At 38.8% G+C, this 19524-nt stretch overlaps 1 protein-coding gene across 4 annotated transcripts in view; it reads left to right on the forward strand.

Moving 5' to 3' along the window:
• AHRR (aryl-hydrocarbon receptor repressor) overlaps positions 1 to 18992 on the forward strand; it is a 70499-nt gene extending 51507 nt beyond the window's left edge. For 3 of the 4 annotated variants that reach the window (XM_037381486.1, XM_037381485.1, XM_037381487.1), the window contains exons 3-10: positions 4094 to 4183; positions 5498 to 5627; positions 7075 to 7208; positions 8575 to 8774; positions 10433 to 10551; positions 11480 to 11621; positions 14199 to 15274; positions 17651 to 18992. In XM_037381486.1, the coding sequence (XP_037237383.1) occupies positions 4094 to 4183; positions 5498 to 5627; positions 7075 to 7208; positions 8575 to 8774; positions 10433 to 10551; positions 11480 to 11621; positions 14199 to 15274; positions 17651 to 17748 (1989 nt within the window). In that variant the 3' untranslated portion in view covers positions 17749 to 18992. Of the gene's footprint in view, positions 1 to 4093; positions 4184 to 5497; positions 5628 to 7074; positions 7209 to 8574; positions 8775 to 10432; positions 10552 to 11479; positions 11622 to 14198; positions 15422 to 17650 lie in introns of those variants that run through there. The other variant, XM_037381488.1, reaches the window with a different exon arrangement.
• Positions 18993 to 19524: the final 532 nt, after the last annotated feature.

The following is a 19524-nucleotide window of genomic DNA, read 5'->3' on the forward strand; positions in this document are numbered from 1 at the left end:
TTCCATTTGGGAAAAAAACCCATGATTTCATTTTTAAAGTACAATGTAGAAAACTCATGTAAGTGTTTTTAAAAAGCCAAATACAAACAAACAAATGTTCACAATACATACTTAAGTCTGTCTCACATGTTTCAGCTATTATCCTGGATTAGAAATTCCATCTGTCATTGAATCCATATGGTTTACCAAATGGTAGTTTACAACCGTGTATTTTTTGCAGATTTGAAGTTAGTTGTTTCTGTTGCAAAAGTTTTCATGTCCATGCTAATATCTTTGTGTGTGTCCCTCTGTGCATGTGTAAGTATATGCAAAGCTGCTAAAAACTGCAGTAGGATGCAAGTGGACTTTACTGATTAAAACACACCAGTTGTACACAAAGCAAAGACCATTAACATTGAGCTGTAGAATTCGGTTATTTCCTCCTCTAAATCAAGAGCCCTATTTTAGGCTTTCCATTATTTCTACTGAAAGAAATCAAGTGAAATGAGGAAATCTGCCCTTACTTCTCTGTGCTGTCCCCTCTGTGTTTTGGGCAGATATGTCCTTACATTAGGGAGCGTGAACTGCACAGGTAAGACGCTCATTCGCATCCTCTTTCCCTTTTCTTTCCTGTAGGTTATCAATTACCCAGCCAGACAGCTGCTGTGCTTCTGACACAGCACAGCAGTGCAGCCTCCCGTTCACTGGGAATGAGAGAAAGCTATTGCTGAGGATTTTATTTCAGTAACTAAGAATGTTTAAAATCTTAAGTGGAGCCATATACTTTGTTGTCCTGTTTAATGTGAGACCCATTAACTTACAACAAAAAAGCTGGGAATAGTTTTTGTCGTTCTCATGGACTGAAGCTGTCTCTCTTTTCCACTCAGTCTAACAAATCACTAGGCTTCTGGCCAGAATAATGGAAAATCTCTATGCAGTGTTACTGTAAAGGGCTTGAGTATGGAGTTGTATATGATAACCAAGAGATTTATCTGAGAGGTCAGAAGAAGTCTTTTCCTACTAATTTGCAATCAGTATTACCCACTCCTGGGTTACCAGACCTGTGCTAGCAAACACCCTCCTTGTCCTCCCCAGTGTGGTAAGTAGGTAAGAAAAATATAAATCTCAGCCCAGCTCCAAGCCTATTCAGAGTCCTCTGTGCTACAGATGTCAGGTTTCACACTGAACTGCACTTCAGGGTAATTTTAAGAAAACAGAAAAACTTGCCGTCATGGGTAAGACTCACTGGTTATGAAGTTTTACTCCATATCCAGCTTGTCTCTCTTTAATGTGGCTGAAGCCACACCAGGTTTCCTAGCTAAAATGAGGTTTATACACATGGAATTTGTGTTAATCCTCAATAGCCTCGTGTGACTTACATAAAAGTTGTTGTTGCACCGAAGTGGGTTTTGCTTTTCCTTCCTGCAGGGCAGAGCATCTGATGTCTGCGTTTGCGGTCATGAAAACCAGGCAATGCTTCATTAAGAGATCTTCACTCAGGAGAGGACATCAGCATTTTGAGAACAAAACAAAAACAAAGTGGGGGAAGCTTGTAATTCTCTTCATTTACATACTTCCCTCAAAGCCACGCTTGTTTCTGGCTTAGTTTAAACACATGGCCTCTTGAACTTTTCCTCCACTACTTCTTTCCTCTTGCTCCCTCCCACCCTTCCTTAATACCTCCTCCAACCTCACAGAGGTAGTTGCCAGTTCACTGATCTCAACCTTAGAAACACATGTGGTCCCATTTCCCTTTCCCATCTTTACAAACTCCTGCACCTGGTCCAGCCCAGTTCTGGCTCTGTGGAAGAAAAAACCTGCTCACCTTTCATTGTAGGGGAGCAAGTTTCATATTTTAAAGGTAGAGCCTGGTCTCTTAGGGTATGTGTCTAAGCCTAAAGATTATGTACTAATATGTTAGATGAAGAAGATTAATTTTTTAATAGGGGTATTTATTTCTTGATTCATAAAAGCAATCCTTGCCAAAGGCAGGTGGTCCCTGGCTATTTCCTACAGGGGCTGAAAGAATCCAGCTTGCCTGCAGGGCAATGGAAGGCACATTTTAAAGATGTACAGCATGTATGAGATTCTTTAATCATATCAATCCTGTGGTCATTTTTTAAGCCTTCCCGGTTAGGTCTTGGTGCGTTAATATGCATAGGTTAAGAACATTTCTTTAATTAACACCACTTCTTTAATGCTTTTAATTTCTACCTCCCCCAGCTGCATGGGCAGGACTGGAGGTCTTTTGTAATGAGCATGGTAACAGCCACAGACACGAAGGAGCTCCCTTAAATGTCCTGCAGTTATCTTTGTGGAAATTTTTAGTATGTCCAAATTAAAAGGCCTGCCAGATGTTCAAAATGTAATAAAATTCCTAACATCACATCACTGATGGGTGCATTGCTGTGAAGATGAGTCCAAAGAGACAAGATGCCAAAAATGCTTTCTGGCCTCCACTTGTCATTGGAAATGGATATGACAGATACCATCTATGGAGGCTCCACTCAGTGCAGTGAAAGGCACCAAAGTTGTAGAACTCTTCTTACATCGTCTTCTGGTTGGTGAGGTGCTGGGATGAATTTGGACATTATTTAGAGCAGAAAATAGTACCAGTCCAGCAACTCCTTGTGCTTGAAGGGTCAGCAGGGATATCTAGTGTTCAACGCAAACCCAGCTAGGCTGAGATAGCACTTATTCTGGAAAGGATCTGCAGAGCTGACCTGGAGGTGAACACAATTTGCCCTTGACTGTTCTTGACAGTGGCTCATGGTTAGCATTGACTTGGTTGTATCAGCTGCTGCTACAGCTCTTTTCAAACGTAGGTGAGCCGTTGCAGTCTCTCCATTACATTTCTCCAGCCACTGTTCCACCGGTTCTTCAAGGCACAGAGCCCCTGGCCGTGTGTAGTCCCACGGGGCCACATTTCCAAAGGTGCTCCACATCTGTGATTGGGGCCAAATCTTCTGAGGAGGTCAGCCTATTGTGAACTGAACTCTTGAAATTCTGCCACCATTGTCACAGTGGGAACAGGCTTCAAGCAGTCTTGGAAATCTGGTCCTTATTTAGGAACCAAAAAGAGAACCAAGCTCACAAAAATATGTCAGTGTATCTGGTTACTGAGCAATTGAAAATTTTCCCTCATTGTGCTTCAGGATTAACTGAGGATTAATAGGCACATCACTACAACAGTAAACTGAGAGAAAGGTGAGGTAAAGCAAGGATAATAATAATAATAATCAGAATTTCATCGGCAGCTATTTGAAGTATAATCTCAAAAGACCTCAAAACCATCACACGAAAGGATCGTCTAGACTACCATGGAATGCAAGCCTGCTGGAGTGAAGACACGCTACGGAATCTTTATCAGGGGAAGAGAGGCAAAATTAGTTAGTCTGAATGCAGCATGGTGGCTCTTAATGTTTACGTCATGTATTTCATTTAATCCTTACTTTTATTTTTGGATTTCTCTGGTTGCTTTCCTTGCATCATTGAGTCTATGAGAATTAGTTTAGCTTTTTCTAGACTAAATATTGGTCTATATCAGTGAAGTATTTATTGCCTGCTTTTTTTATTCATTGCATTTATGCTACTATGCTATGTATATATTTTTATAGAAGCTTAAAAAAATAGCCATACTTTAAAATACATGTCCAGTTTTAAAGTCATAGCTACAACAGCACATGCGTTTAATTTCCTTATTGGAGATTATTATGTTATTGATATGTATAAATGCATATAAATTCAAAGCAATTATTATGGAATGTGATATTTTAAATTAAAAGCAAAAAAAGTAGTTGATGGTTGCTATTACACTTTTAATTATGAATTAATGACAAAATACAATTTAAAGCAGATAATAAACTAGTAATGTAATATGGTTACACTGTAATTAGCTATCCTAACTTTTTTTTAAGAGAAAAACATGTTCCAGATTGTTACTAATTTTTCATGTTAGGTAAAAAAGGCTTTTCTGCAAAAATTTGCTGTCCAACTTTTTGCAGAGTGATTTTTTTTATATATCTGGAATATTCTTAAAATTATTTTGTTTTATACCCTTTTTACTCTTTACTTTCTGATTATCTTTTAAATTGTTTTATTTTCCCTTCTTTAGTCACTGAACGGTTTTGCATTGGTGGTGAGTGCAGATGGAATGATATTTTATGCATCATCGACGATTGTGGACTATCTAGGGTTTCATCAGGTAAATATATGAACAAATATTTAGAATACTTAGTCACTGTCATTGTAATGACTTTCTTGTAGTTACTTCTGCTAACTGGCTTTTTAAAATGCAGCACTCTATGTTGTTTCACCTTGTCCTTCTACTGCTGATTAGACATACACTATTACTGAAATGAAGTTATTTTCTATGCCATTTCAGACTAATTTTCTGTTTGTTTGGGGTTTTTTGTTGGGGTTTTTTTTTTTTTTTTGAGGTCTGACAGATGAAGATGAATTCCTTGTAATGTTGTTCCTTTTGTAAAGCTTTTGTTAACAAAATCACAATCCATTATAAAAGCTAAAAGTTTCCTTTCAGTTTTGGTATACAATGCTGCTGTCTAGGCTACTTGCCTGTGTATAATAAATGTACTGTAAGGTCACAGAATAACAGAACCGTGTAGTTGGAAAGAACCTCTGGAGGTCATCTAGTCCAACCTTCTGCTCAAAGCAGACCCAGTTAGAGCGGGTTGATCTGGGACTCATCTAGCCAAGTTTTGAGTTTCTGTGACCCCTCTGGAAGACATGTTCCAGTGTTTAACCACCCTGACTGTAATTTTTTTTCCACTTATATCAAGTGCCAGTTTCCCATGTTGCAACTTGTGTCTGTTGCTTCTTGTCCTCCCACTTTGTTCTTCTGAGAAGAGTCAGGCGTTGCCTTCTTTGCAACCTTTCATTCAGTTGATGTGGAGAGTAGTAAGTTCTTCCTGAAGTTTTTTCTTCTTAAGGCTGAACAACCCCTGTTCTCTCCTCTCCTGGTATGTCATGTCTTTCAGCCCTCTGAAGTGTCTTGGTAGCACTCCCCTGCTTACTTCGGTATGCTAATGTCTTTCTTTTCCTGGGGTGCCCAAAGTTAGAGAGAACTTTGCCTTTGCTGAACTTTCTGAGGTTCCTGTCAGCCCACTTTTACAGCTCATCAAGGTCTGAGTAGCCACCCTACTCTCCCCAGCCGGTACCCTCTGCAAACCTGCTGAGAGTGCACTCTGCCCCATCATTCACTAATCACGAAACTAAACATCAATCCCTGGGGGATGCCATTTGCCACCGGCTGCCAGGTGGACTATTTTGTGACTCACATTTGCAGGTGCACAAGAGTTAAGAATAAAAAGAATCATCTTAGAATATGAAGTCAAAAAGCAGATGCTGAAAAACAGGGCCTCCTGAAATAACTTCCTTCAATTGGTCTTTGCTCTGAAGGTATCCTACAGCAGTCATTATTTTAAGGAAAGCATCAACCTGAACATAAGTGTCTGCCCCACTACGCTTACAAATTAAACATTCCTTGTAATTGTTTCAGACTGATGTAATGCACCAAAACATATATGATTACATTCACGTGGATGATCGCCAGGATTTCTGTAGACAACTGCACTGGGCCATGAATCCTCCCCAGATGTTGTCTGGACAGCAACTACAGACAGAAACAGGTGGGATTGTATGTATTGATTGGAAATATAGGTATCACTGTACAGAGGTAGAACTGCACCCCGCCTACTCCCATGTCTGTTCCTTGTCAAGTCAGATTCTTCACTGAGAAGCTGCATAGTGGCCAGTTGTAATGTTACTGTCCCACAGATGATGTTTCTTCCTGGTCCTTGACATTTATAAGGTAGTGTGCGCCACTGAGGCTACAAAGTTGGTGTTTCCTTTATTTTTCTCTGACTATTGTACCTACAGATATTCTTATCCATGCAGAATGAACAGCACCAGTCTTCATCCTACTTAGCCTTTTGTTCACGCTGATCAGGACAGTAGTATCCCTCTCATTAATGCAAATACATCCCATGCAAAATGTTTCTGTATGGTACCACAGTGGCAATATAATTTTCTGCTGTTTGTTTTCTCATGGAAAATCATGTAGTCAGGAGTCTTCAGAAGAACAAGCAGGTTTAGCACTGCACTTTTTCCCCTGAGGGTCTATTTCCCTAGGATGGCAGGTGGATACGTGTGCTCAAGGTTTCTCCTACACAAAGCGTTAAGCTGAAATCACAACACCAGAACATACAATGGGGTTGAAATTATTAACTTTATAAAGATTTATTGATCTCAGCAAAATGTATGCGTTTCACCAGAAGGTGAGGAAGCAATTGAGGAAAGAAACTGAGGAAGCACAGTCTCCACCTGGATGAGGAGAAACTTGCAAGAAATCCTTCAGCAGCCTTTTTGAAATCCTGGGGTACAGTCACAAAACTTCAGTAGAATTTCTTGCAGTTTCTATGTTTTGCAAGATTCTTGGGTATCTGAGGAACTTTGCAAGATTTTGTAGGAGGTACAAGAAAACAAACTAAACAGTGTGCACAAATATTTCAAAGTATAAAAAGTTACAAGTATTTGGAATTTGTGTCCTAATATATACAGTGGAGAATTCAGTTCTGGAGTTCATACTTCTGTACAAATACTTGTGTCTTTTGGGAAATAAGTGCTTCAAAAGCTACACACTTGTAGTCCAAAACTAGGAAATGCTTCATTAAAAAACAAGGAGGCGACAGCTGAACTGCCACTGTTCATTTGGTTTTTTCTCGCATTAGCATTTTTCCTTATTTTCTTTCCTTTTTCTAATGTATTTTCTGTGATCTCTGATCTCAAAACCAGCAACATCTGTTGCCCTGCTTTGCATCATTAAAAATCACAAAACCTCAGGAAATAAAAAAGTCAAAGTTTCTGAATAAATTCACCTGACTCCCATTGTAAAGCTTTTATTTTTCCTTTTGGTAGAGCATGTGCAGATGTATCTATGCATGATACAATGTAATATTCGCCCTTCCGTAAAGTAATTTTTAGCAATTTCCATAACAGCTTCTTCAATTGGCAACAGAACATTTTCATTCTTTCTTAGTGTGATCTGATATATATTGCCTCCACTGTTGTTCCTAGGAGAAGAATATATTCTCAGTAAATTGTTTAAAGCACAGGAGAACGACAGCATGACAACAGATTATTCTCCCTTCTTAACTCGCTGTTTCATCTGTCGAGTTCGCTGCTTGTTGGACAGTACTTCTGGCTTCCTTGTAAGTATAACTTCACTGAGAGAACTGTAGTCACGACATAGTAGATCCTGATTACTTCATATGAAAAGAACTTCAACATAAATATTGAACATAAATATTGTGGAAAGTCACAGACAGGATACGCTTTTCATTTACTGCGCACTAACAAGAAACACCTAAAGACATTTGTTAATGTGTATAAAGATATGTATAAAATGGGAGAAAAGGAAGTTGTAATATTTGAAATTGGAAAATATCTTTAAACTTTTATGTTTTAAGCTCTTTTGGACAACATCTGTCCTCACTTTGTACTGGACCTAGCACAAGTGTGACAAGCCTGGGGTTTGATGATTAACGTTTAAGCACAAAGTATTTGCTTTATGGGACAGGAATAATAGTGATCTATTTTCCCCTTTTGTAAAGGGTCCTTTAATAATAAAAAACAGAATTAGAAAGTCTCTCACATGGTCCTTAAATACCCCTCTAGGAGTGGCTCATTTCTAGAAATCACTTCCCCATTTGCTTAGTAAAGACCAGTGCTGTTTCTCCTTACGGCAAATTAAGACACATGGGAGGAGAATGAGAGGATCGGCATGAGACAGGGAGATGCAGCTTCTGTCTCAGATGCTTGTTTGCTGGAAGGCTATGGGTCTGAACAGCCGGACCAGTTAAGTCATTTCCGCATCCCATTTTTAATCTTGTAGCTCTGGAAAATGCCCAACTCAAATGGACAGATTTTTCTCTGATCATTTTCTGGTAGGTAGTATTTTACCAAGAGGCAGCAGCTTGCTATTAACTTGATCTCTTTCTTCTGATTATATGGAGATTTGAGGCAGGGATGGATGGTTTCTTCCAAGCTATGTACTTCGTATCTGGCTGTCTTGGGCATATCTTTTCCCTTGGCATGTGCCTGCAAAGCCCTTGGCTTGTGCCAGTCCATATACTTCCCAGGGGAGGTGCTGAGCAAGAGGAAAGAAACTCAGCAACCATCTCACTGGAGAGAACAGAGCATAGAAAAATAATAGTTCCAGCTTCAGACTGAGGCACAGAGGAAATAGCTGTTTGCACCACCATATGCTGCCCCATCTTGGTGAATAGAACATCACACAGAACTTCCACTTTAAGTACACAGGAGAGAAAAAAAAAAACGAAAGCAGCCTCAAATGTCTCATTTTACCATTGATAGTACCTCCACTCACCAAGCCTCTGAAATGGCATGGTTTAAATTGTATGAACGTGATGAAGGTCCTAGTTTTTCTCCCTGTTTCAAAACTGGTTTTGGTGTTAAGCAGCACAATCCGTAGGTTGTGCTAGCATTTTAAATGTTTATACACTAAATGCTTAAGATAATTCTATTGTTGGTTGTTTGGTTTTTTTTTTATAACAGACAATGCAGTTCCAAGGCAAACTAAAGTTTCTTTTTGGACAAAGGAAGAAATCCTCATCAGGAACAGTACTGCCACCTCAGCTGTCCTTATTCTGTATAGTGGTACCACTTCTGCTCCCTTCTGTGACAGAGATGAAGATGAAAAGTCTGCTTGTGAAAGCAAAACACAAAGCTGATGATGCAGCAGCTGTGAATACAAAGTATTTTCAAATTAATATTTTAGCAGTTAATAAAGTATACTATGGGCTTTGTGTTTATTAAGCATGTAAAAGCACAAATCAGGCTAAATAACTCTCCATTTTAAAACTGTTCTTAGAAAAGGGAGTAATCTACCTGGATTTAACTATATAATGCGTAACAACAATGTTATCATATCATATCAAATACTTCATAATACATATAAAGTATTATATTCCTATATATATATAAATTTATATAAAACCTGGAAAGTTAGAATATCTTCCTAACTTTCAGAAGTTACCAACACAATAAGTTACTCTGCTAATTATAAAAGTGGAAAAAAAGTATTTTTACTGAGACTTTTCAAATTTCAGCATTTTCTAGTAGCACAGTTATTTGGACTTGGGCATTTTGGTAGTAAACAAAGGAAAAGGAAAACTTCAGAAAGCTGAATGTGCGTGTGTGTGTTTGTTCACATAGAGTGAAATGAGATGTATTTGGTGTATGCATTTATCTTACAACAGAAGGCTTATGAACACATAAGTCTACAATTGCACTAAAAGGCCTGGGGCTGATCGCTCGGTAGCAATCACAGAAGATCAGGACAGATTGTGTTCAGACTCATTTCCTTCCTAACACTTATTTTCGTTACTCTTCTATGATTGAATTTTAGTTGATGTTTTTAGGCTGGGATTATGTTTTCCTTTATTTGGTTACATATAACCTTACAGTAATGAGGTCCATTGCTGTGAAGCAAAATGCTCATCAGTGTGACTGACAGCATCATAATTTGGCTTTTAATTAGAATATGCTTGTGTATGTACGGATTTACTGTCCAGACATGTAATGTGGTTCTAACACATACATCCTTTTGACAAGAATTAAATTACTGGAGGGCTGATCTGATGGATTATGCAGGGTTTTGGAGTAGAGTTGGAAAGTTATTTCCACTTACTAGTTTTTCAGTGGCCCAGGTGACATTAATTGATGATCAGAATTCAGCTCCTAGAAGAGAGGAACTTTACTTAAGTTTTGCTAACTGACTGGACAGTGGCCAAGGATTTGACAAGAATGAAGTGGGCATTTAACTTCTGTGTTTCCTTTGGTTCATGCCTGGAGCAAGCTAGCCAGGGACGGTGGGCAAATTTATATAGTAATTTTTTTTTCTGATGATCTTACTAAGGGGTAAAATTTGTAAAGCAGTGTTACGGACTTTGCACCCTTTCCATGCCCTTTGCATTTTGAACTAAAGAGTGGAAGGAATCCGTTCAAATCATGTGATGATTATTGCAATTGAAGTCATGCTAACTCTTAAGTGCATTGCTGGTCAGTGTGATGTATGTAACTTGAACGTACTTTGAATAGGCAGAGCAGAATATACACAGCATTTGTCTCAATTCAAGCTGAAATTTATTATTCCAGATATAGTAAGTCGTGAGCAGAATATTCCTAAATAGAACTATTCCTCTTAATTGAATACAGAATTCCACTCATACACTACTTTGAGCAATTGAATGATGCAGGAAACAGATAATTGTTTAATGTTGGTTACTATATACTTAAACCATGATTCTTCACTAATGGTCAACAGCTTTAAGATCACATCTTTCAGAGTCTGTGATTCTACTGCGTTGTCATTCACTGACAAGGTATTTTCCACATTTTCTGTCCTCTACAGCTCCAGTGCCAAAGGTAATTCAGGGCTGTGTGAAGCAGCAGAAATGTATGGAAGAAACAGTCATCATGAAGGTGCCGCTTTCACTAATGTGTTACAGATTGCTGAGAACCAAATCAAAGGTGTGTCTGCTAAGTACTTCTGGATTATATACAGTTTATGGAGAAAGAGCCTGGTCTTTTCTCCTGTTAGGTTTTTCAAATTTTGTTCCCAATACTCTGTTTTTCCTCTCCCTAAAATCCCTTTAAAAAAATGCAGATGAGTTCTCTGCCTCAAAAGATAGTACTGAATCAGTCTGCTATTGCAGAGTGGGCAGAAATACTGTGATGCCAAGTTTACAGATATATAAACAATCATAGTAAATAAGAATACTCAACATATGCTTTCCTAAAATTGGCAGCACTGAATTTAATAAGATTATGTGAAGACCTTCATAATTAGTGACAATATCTATCCCTCTTCGAGGAAAACTGAGTATGTTACAAATGCTTCTATTGCCCAAAGATCAGAAAACAGAGGAAAATTAGAATGTATTGCCTTTAAACTCATTATTTGTTTGCAGCTTTGACTCATGCTTTTCCAGTGTTTGGCTGTGGCAATATGAGAGTCTATGCTGTATTTCAGATTTTACAATGGATAAAATTTTGATGGTGAGTCTACACCAATGGGCAACTTCTTGAATAGAGTTGTATTCAGCCATCTGTCATAGCTGCTGGAAACCTTTGACTTCTTTAAAACCATTCCTCTGTCATAGCCCCATTTTTCATAAACATTTTCTTGTTGGTATAGTACTACTACTGAGAGGGAGAAACTATAATGAACTGATAATACTGAAAAATCCTTGGTTACAGTTTAAGTGCCCATTAGGCTTTTCAGATTTTATTTTTAAAATCTGATTTGCCTAGCTTTGTGACATACTTTAGCTTGTACTTTCCTATGCTGATAATTTCAGGGCAGCAAACAAACCTGTGAACATTCATGTGTAGTTTAAGTAAGAAAAAATACTAAATACTGCCTGTATTAAAATAGATTTTCTTTTAAATTGTATAGCAAAGAATAATGGAGAAAATGGCATTTCACTAGTCAAAGTACAAACAAATGAAGATCACTGGGTCTGGGTTCAAGCTAACACTCAACTTCTGTATCGAAATGGTTGTTCAGAATATGTCCTTGCCCAACAGCAAATGTTAAAGTAAGTATATTTTCCCATACTAAAAAAATCTGTATTTCAGGAAAAAAATGTATTCTTTATGTATGAGACCTTTAAAAGGACTGTAGTGTCCTAAGGGAAGAGCTGAATGAGAAGGATTTAGTTTACTTATGAAATGGAAATCCATTTTTGTCTTGGATCGTATGAAATGGCTGCTATAATCCTAAACAATATTTATTTCTTTTCTTCAGTCTTTTTTCTTTCTGAAGTTGAGTGTACATACATAGAAATCAGAATACTTCAAAATAAAAATGTTTGATAATTAAAATGTTTTTACTTTCTTGCACAAAAATTTGTTGTGGTTTGTTTTTTTTTTTTACTTTGAAGCTGAAATGCTTTGCTGATTTAGTATCCAGGTTTTTCTACTTTTTAACATTTGATTAGGTCAAGCTTTCTGTTTTGGTTTTTTTCTTCGTTTTTCTTTATGGATGACAGTTGAGCTTAAGGTTTTAGTTGTGGATGTTCAACAGAATCTAAACAAGGATGCTCATATTGATTGTATGTTTGTAGATAGATGCATCTAGCTGGCTGAAGGGTCAGCCTTGGAATGGAAGCTGATCTCATGGATTTGTATTCAAAGAGGACCACTCCACTGGGTTTTACCCCTTCCTCCCAAGCAGGCTTTTCTGCCTTCCCCCATGGGATTGTCTGTTCCAGTTCCTCTAGGCTTTGTTAAGGCATCCCTTAAAGCTGGTCTGAGGGAAGAGATAGCAGAGTGGACTGAATAAGCAGGGGCCAGTAGGTGTACACAGCCACCATCTGGCCCAGTGGAAAAAAAATGTGGCTGTTATCACTGTGTTTTTCCTTTAGGATGCCTTGCAGGTGGAAGAAATAAATGAAAAAGTCCTTGAACATTTAGAGTAGATAAACCTTGCAGGCAGCATATCTCCCAGGATCCATGTGAATAGCAGAGGAGCTCCCACCTGAGGGTGATGGAACTCTTCACCTTTACTGGATTAGCACAAACATCATCATGCTGTCTGAGGGAATGGATTTCTATTAAGAAACAGATTAAAAGTGGCTGTTTCTTGTATTCAGTTCTCTACTTCCAAATTTATTTTTTTTTTTTGTAATTAAGCATGCTTTTTGATGTTTATTTAGTTACATTTTTACCCTCTGAGTGGTTAAAGTCCTTCCTTTGTGCTTGGTAGTACCTGCAGACTGAAGTGTTACAAGAATTGGCCTTGGAGATTATATTCAGTTCTGTGGTCCTGGTAGGCTGCAATAGACTTCATCCTTACTACTACTTTTTTTTTTGTTCAAATGTATGCTGCCTTCCTGGAAATATACATTCTTTTGCAGAATTTTCACTAGATACTATTTCACTGTAAAATTCTTCATTTAACGGTCTAAGCTTTTGTGACAATATTGCATTCCCAGTTGTGACATGCTTCCCAATTAGCCCATTTCCAGAGAAGCTAGTTCTGCAGCAAACTTGTGTCATACCATTTGCATCTCAAGACTAACAATAATAACAATATTTATCAGAGGACTGAAAATATTGAATACCTCATGGAAAAAAAGGGAGAAAACGTTCCCCGTTCTTGGTGTACGTTTACTGCAGCGGGACATTCTCTCTTTGCAGCAACATGGACTCCCTCTACTGGAAAACTCCTGTACTTGCACATTGAGTCAAACCCAAGGAAAAAGTTAATAGCACGCTAAGAAAAAGCCTTATAAAACCCTTTCTAGGTCTCCAGGTTTTCATGCACTTGTTTATTACTGAGATGTCCACTTCTTCTTCGGAGAGGTGGGGGTGGTTTTGTAGCACTGGTCCTGCCTGGTCGGGAATCAGCATATTAGTGAATTCAGGATAGATCCTGAACCTAAAGATTTTGACCCCAAGTTCTGAAAACTGTTGCAGCAGGCATATAAATCTCTTTGCTAATGTTGAGTACTTCAGCTGGAGGTCATGGAAAATGAATTCACTGGCCATCTTAGAAAACGAAAGAACATAAATTAGATTAGACATGTAAACCAAACCTACGCCCAATATGAACATCTGTGACTATTCTGGGCACTTAATTCGGGCATTTTATTTCCTCTCAGCTAACTTTGCATTCTCAAAATATACAATCCTCATGGTTCTCCCTCAAACCACTTTGATCAGAAAGTTCTTAAGTGTCTAAATAATTCCTTATAAAGATTAAGATTTCAGATTCTCTTTGCTTTTTTTCTCTGGATTTTTCCACACACAAATATTGTTTAGATGTATTTCAAAGGAAAAACAAAATTGTAAAGTAGTTACCATAATGTACTACAATATTTAAGGTTTTTTGTGAACTGTGGGCCTGAAATGGAAGTCTAAATGCATGTCAGAATTCAAATGAAACAGTGTGACAGAAAGGTAGCTGTGCACATACATTGATGCCCAGATGCAGGCACACACTTTTTTTCTCTCAAACAAATGCAAAGGTTATATGAACAAGGGTGTGAGAGTCCCATATTAAGTTAAGGACAAAGTATCGCTTGTATTGTATGCTGAACCACTCTGTATCCCAGAAAACATACATTTAGAAACCTCTGAGTGACTGATCTTTTTTCTACTGTTATTGAAAGGGAAGAAGATGAACAACTGAAGATACTAAGCGGTTTTGCCAGTTTGAAAGGGAACCTGGAAGGACTTCCCTATAACAGTGCCATTGAAACTCTGGGCCAGTGGAAACACCTTAACTGGACAGCAGTAAAAAACGAACAAGATAATGTAAAAGTGAAGTTTGAGCCTCATACAAACAGTGAGTGTTTTATGCAAGAGGAACCTCTCAGTTCCAACACATCAGTTTCAGGTGTTCAAAACAACTGCACCACAAACAGTAGCTGGACTTTAAGAAACTCAAGCTCTTGTTCTATGAGCCAGCGAATGAGCACGTGTTCAAACAGGAGAGCTGGATCATTCTACAACAGAGACCAAAGTTTCTTAAATTTAGCATCAACTTGCCCTTCCCACTGGGGGAGCACAGAAAACTGCCAGTCTTACTCGAGTGTGCAACAGCGTTGTGTGGAGAACTATGCAACGGACCATCCGAAATCGCAGAGACCATTGATATCCTCAGAGTCTGCCTATGACGCAGCCTTTCCCTTAGAGATGCCTATCAAAACAGAATACGATTCTGACTCGGAAAACATTGCCCATAACTACCTGATGTCGCAAAACCGAGCCTGGCTGGATGAGAATGGCTCGGTGAGAAAGCAGGTGTTTAGCTACCCCAGTAGAGTGCACCTCAAAACAGAACCGGACCTCTGTGAGCCAGCCTCACCTTGTCAGAAGCCAAGGCACTGCCTCTACACGCCACATAACTGGCAATGCATCGTAGCAAATCACCCCAGCAACCTAAACCAGAACAGATCTTGCAAGGGTTCACATAGCAAGGAGGTGGCCCCGTTTTGCCCTCAGAACTCATCTGCGTGTTCGGAAAGCATGCCCAGCCTGCCGCACACAGCATGCTACGGCCACTTCTACAGCCCCAGCCCAGGGGAGGAGAAAGAGCACAATAATGAAGTGTTCAAAATGCCGTGTGAATTTAAAATGCCCTGCTTGGTTCAAGCAATCAAGCGTGAGCCCCGGGATTCTCCACCGTTGTCCAACAGTGGACAGAACAGAGTACACACGAGCTTCCCTGAAAATACATTAGCAGGTCCCGTGCCTCATAAAACCACTGAATGTACATTTTTACAATAGATTTTGTAACATTTGGAGTATTTATAATGTTAAAAGCAAGAAGTTGTAGATTCTCTTCCAGCTGGGTTAAATGAGTTACTAAAATTAAAAGCCAGTGGAAAGATTTTGTGCGTGTGTGTGTGTGTGCATCTGTGTATGAGAAAAAGCAGACACAGACACACACACATCCTACGCTCCCTACTCCCCCTACTGCCCTTCTCTTAGTGATCTGTGGAAAGAAAGAAAGATAAAACCTTAGGCACAGAAAAATAATCTTTACCCACTGCACAGGTGTACCTGCTAATTTGTCTTTAGCGTCTTTGCTCTCTTGTCTACAGTTCATTACCAAGGTCTAGCTATTTCTGTTTCCTGCCTTTGTTCTGTTTATTTTTCTCAAGCTGGTGTGACACCTCTATGCAAAGACAAAACCTTTATGGTTTTCAGTGTGGCCAGTTTACCTTAGGAGTTTTTGCATTTTTATTTTTTTGCTACTCTAATGAGAAGCATCAGCTATTCCTTTATCTCAACATTAAATAGATGGCAACAGGCAAGGGCTTCCCAACTTCTTAATATAAAAGGTTAGCATTAATTAAAACAAATTACTTTCATAAAATGCATTAAAAATTATTGCACTTCAAACTGAAGTTCTTCCCAGGTTTCCTTGATAATACTAATGTCTTAGTACTCATATTTATTTTTCCCTTTTAAAGCCATCAGCCTTTCATGTTCCTGTTTGAAAGACTGAACAATGGGATGTTATCCACTCCTAGAAATGAGTTACAAAGTGCTGTTAAATGTACATGAGAAGAAAATATTGCCCCGATTATTTTCCTTGCTGTTACTTGTAACATTAACAAAGGAAATCCATTTTTTGATAGTATTTCTTTGACTGATAGCAGCTTGTTAGACATCATCACCTAACATCAAAACAAAATCCTACACTAAGACAAGATATGTTATTTTCAAAAGCATCCTAGTTCCATTCCCAAAAGAAAATCTTAATCTCACCAAGAGCTAATCGGAGGATGTATACCTTCAGAAGCACTTTGATGCACTTTGGTGCTTTTGAAAGCAGATCCGTATGCTTTCCTTTGTACCCAGGCAGTAACTTTTATTTTCACAAAAAAACCCAAACCAACCTACAATTTCTGTTTTGGTTTTTGTTGTTGTTGTAGTTTGACTCCTGCACTAACTTTTGTTGTAAAATTGCACTATTTCAACTCTATATCAACTTCACCTATATAAAAAACACATCATTTTAAAAAAGCTTAGATGTATATGTGCTTTTTGAAGGAAGGCCTATAATGAATGTTTTCTTTTTCAAAATGTTATAAATAATTATAATGTCTTCAATTCTAGAGGTATTAGTCGCTAAGGGCATGGCTTTACATGCCAGAAAAGTGGCATAAACTTCTCCCAAATACTATAAATATGTGGGATAAGTGTAGTTTTCAGGTAGGGGAATGGTTCTGCACCTGGGAGGCTGCTCTTCTCCAAGACTGTCTGTCTTCTCTGACAGAAATTACTGCCTGTATGTTAAAGTTGGCAGATGTAAACATATACATTCTCTGCATGTCAGTTAAGTTTGATCTGAAATAGTACCTTTTGATGACTGTCCTGCAGAAGACAGTATTCCCAGAGGAAAGGCAAGAGTGGACAGTAAAGAGAGGCAATAACGTCTTACTGTAGCTCAAGTTAAATCTGCGTTAAAGTGAGGTCCAGCGGACCATACCCAAGCCATAAGAACATCACATCACCTTTTTTGATGTCTGAGGTAAATCAGCTCCTCGTCAGCTACATGCTGCCTCTTATTGAGACAGTCTTGATATCCTTGCCTTAATACTTCTGCCAGTGAGTGCAATGCAACATCAGACCCCATTCTGAAGTGAGACCACAGTGCTGGAATTTATACTGCTCTCTGGTACGTCACTGTTCCCATCACAAAAATTCAAGCCAAATTGCAAAAATACTTCTGGGCAAGGAAACTGGTTACTCATGTAGAGTGAGACTGCCATAAATCCATGGGGCTGCACGACCTCTGCCTCATTGATTCACTGTCTGCAAAAATAAGAGCAGCAGTTCTTTCAGACTCTCTCAGAGTTGCTCTCACAGCCCTTTGCTTGGGGTGTAGTAGTGGCACCGCTTATGACCTGGTGCCAGACACTGTGCATTGACTGCACAGCTACTGGTAGGGTTGTGCTATGAGACATGTAATGTTCTCCAGTCCATCTTCTTGTGCAGCTGCCTGGCAGAAATGGGACAGTGTGGAGACAGGGTAAGTGGGAATAGATGGCTGGGGGCAAGTGGAGGACGTGACAGCGTGATTGCTGAAAAGCTGCTCATCTAATTCCAGGCTTGGACTCACTGTCACACCCTTCTGAACGGGACTACCTGGACCTGGTTTCACACTACCTTGCATCTTCTCTCATCACTTACATTGATGCAACATGACTGTAAAGCACTGTTATCCTCATCTGGACATGCTGGTGCCATTTTGCATGGTGTAAGCGGTTACACCAGGTGCAACTCTGTAGAGGACTGTGCCACTGAATGCCTTGTCTGCGCTCAGAAATATCTCTTGGCATGACTACAGTGGGAGAAAGATACCAGCCAGATTTCTCTCTTTAATGCAGAAGCAGTTTATATTAACAACAGCAGTTCTCTACATATTTCTCCATTACAGAATAAATGTTATTTTGTCGACATTATCTACTCTAAGGCTTTACTGCTTTATTTCAGTTGGGATGATTTTTCTTATATTTCCAACAAACCCAGACACATTTTACACATCTTAATCGATATTATACAGGTAGATGAAGCTTCTGCATGTAGGAGAATTCAATCTGATATCAGAGATGTAACAGATGCCTTCTAGAAGGATGGATGAACGTGTGACTCAGAAGTGAGTTGTCATCTTCTGACTCCCTCCTGTGTAAATGCAGTCAGGTTTGCTTCCTTATCACTCCATAAAGTGTGAACCCAAGAAAAACACACTTATCCTGCAAATCATATTTGAATTTGGCCCACTTAATTTGTGGCCAAGTTGTTATTCCAGGTATCACATGAAAAAATGTGGTATCAGTGGAATTCTTTCTAGTCTAAGTTATTACACACATTCAGCAATTTCCTAAGAAGTGCTTATTACAGACCAGCAGTTTATCCTCTTTTTGGACAATCACTAAGTACTGTTGATAGTAAGCAAAGACTAGTTCCTTCTAAGTACTTGGTATATTGCACCATTTGGAAAGAACAAAGGAAATAAATGCTAAAAAAACCATGAAAGACAAAGCAGTTCTTTTAAATGGTTACCTTTTCATAGGGATTGCTGTTGCTTTGGATTATTTTAAAAGCTAGCACTGAGAAGTAGTGTTTAAAATATTTTCAATCACTGGTGTTTAGCTTTTATCCTTAATGAGCTGGTATTTGTATCCCTCAAACACAACCCTAAAGTCTGTTTTAGGACCCTCCCAATCCATTTGTTGTAACAACAATTAAAAAAATCTTCCTGTAGAAGAAATGCCTAGACAAACACTCGCCTGAAAGGGACTTGGAGCATTCAGACTGAAAGAAATGCCTTTCTTTTTCCATTGCTTGCCTCAAACACCTGACTGATGATAGCATTCAAATTTATTCAGCCATAAACTCTCCAGAGGTTGAGCCAGAATAAACTCATGAATTCTGGGGGAGAGGTGGTTTTGGTGTTTTCTTCCTTTTTTTTTTTTTTTTTTTTTTTTTTTTTGGTAAGCTCTAAGAACTCGAAGAATGTGCCTCAGTCTGAGATGTTACTGGGTCCACAGATAGCATAAGATTATTATCAATGTGGCCTGATTTTGGCAGTCAGCAGACAGCTGCTGAGCACCGTACAAATGCTAGTCCAACTTAATTACACCATTGTAAGCTACTATTTTTTCTGAAAACCAACCTGATTTGAGTGAGGGGTAAACTTACACAGCAAAAAGAGTGGATTTTCCTGCTGCTTCTAAGGTTTGCTGGGATGCAGTTACACGAGAGGCTGAAACTGGGGCAGACCTTGCACTGTAGATAACACCATCGTTAATTTCTATTCACTTTAGACTCTTTGAATACCAAAGTAGAGCTTTGTTTTGAAAATCTGAGTGAGGGCAGCAGTGTGCAAGGGATAAGCTGGTTTCAGTTGGTCCTCGGTTTGGAGATTTAACTAGTGAAATGAAAGATCAAGGGCCTGTACCTAAATTCTCTGCAGGAAAG

The sequence above is a fragment of the Falco rusticolus genome, chromosome 3 (genome assembly GCF_015220075.1).
Source record: "Falco rusticolus isolate bFalRus1 chromosome 3, bFalRus1.pri, whole genome shotgun sequence".
NCBI classification, from domain to species: Eukaryota; Metazoa; Chordata; class Aves; order Falconiformes; family Falconidae; genus Falco; species Falco rusticolus.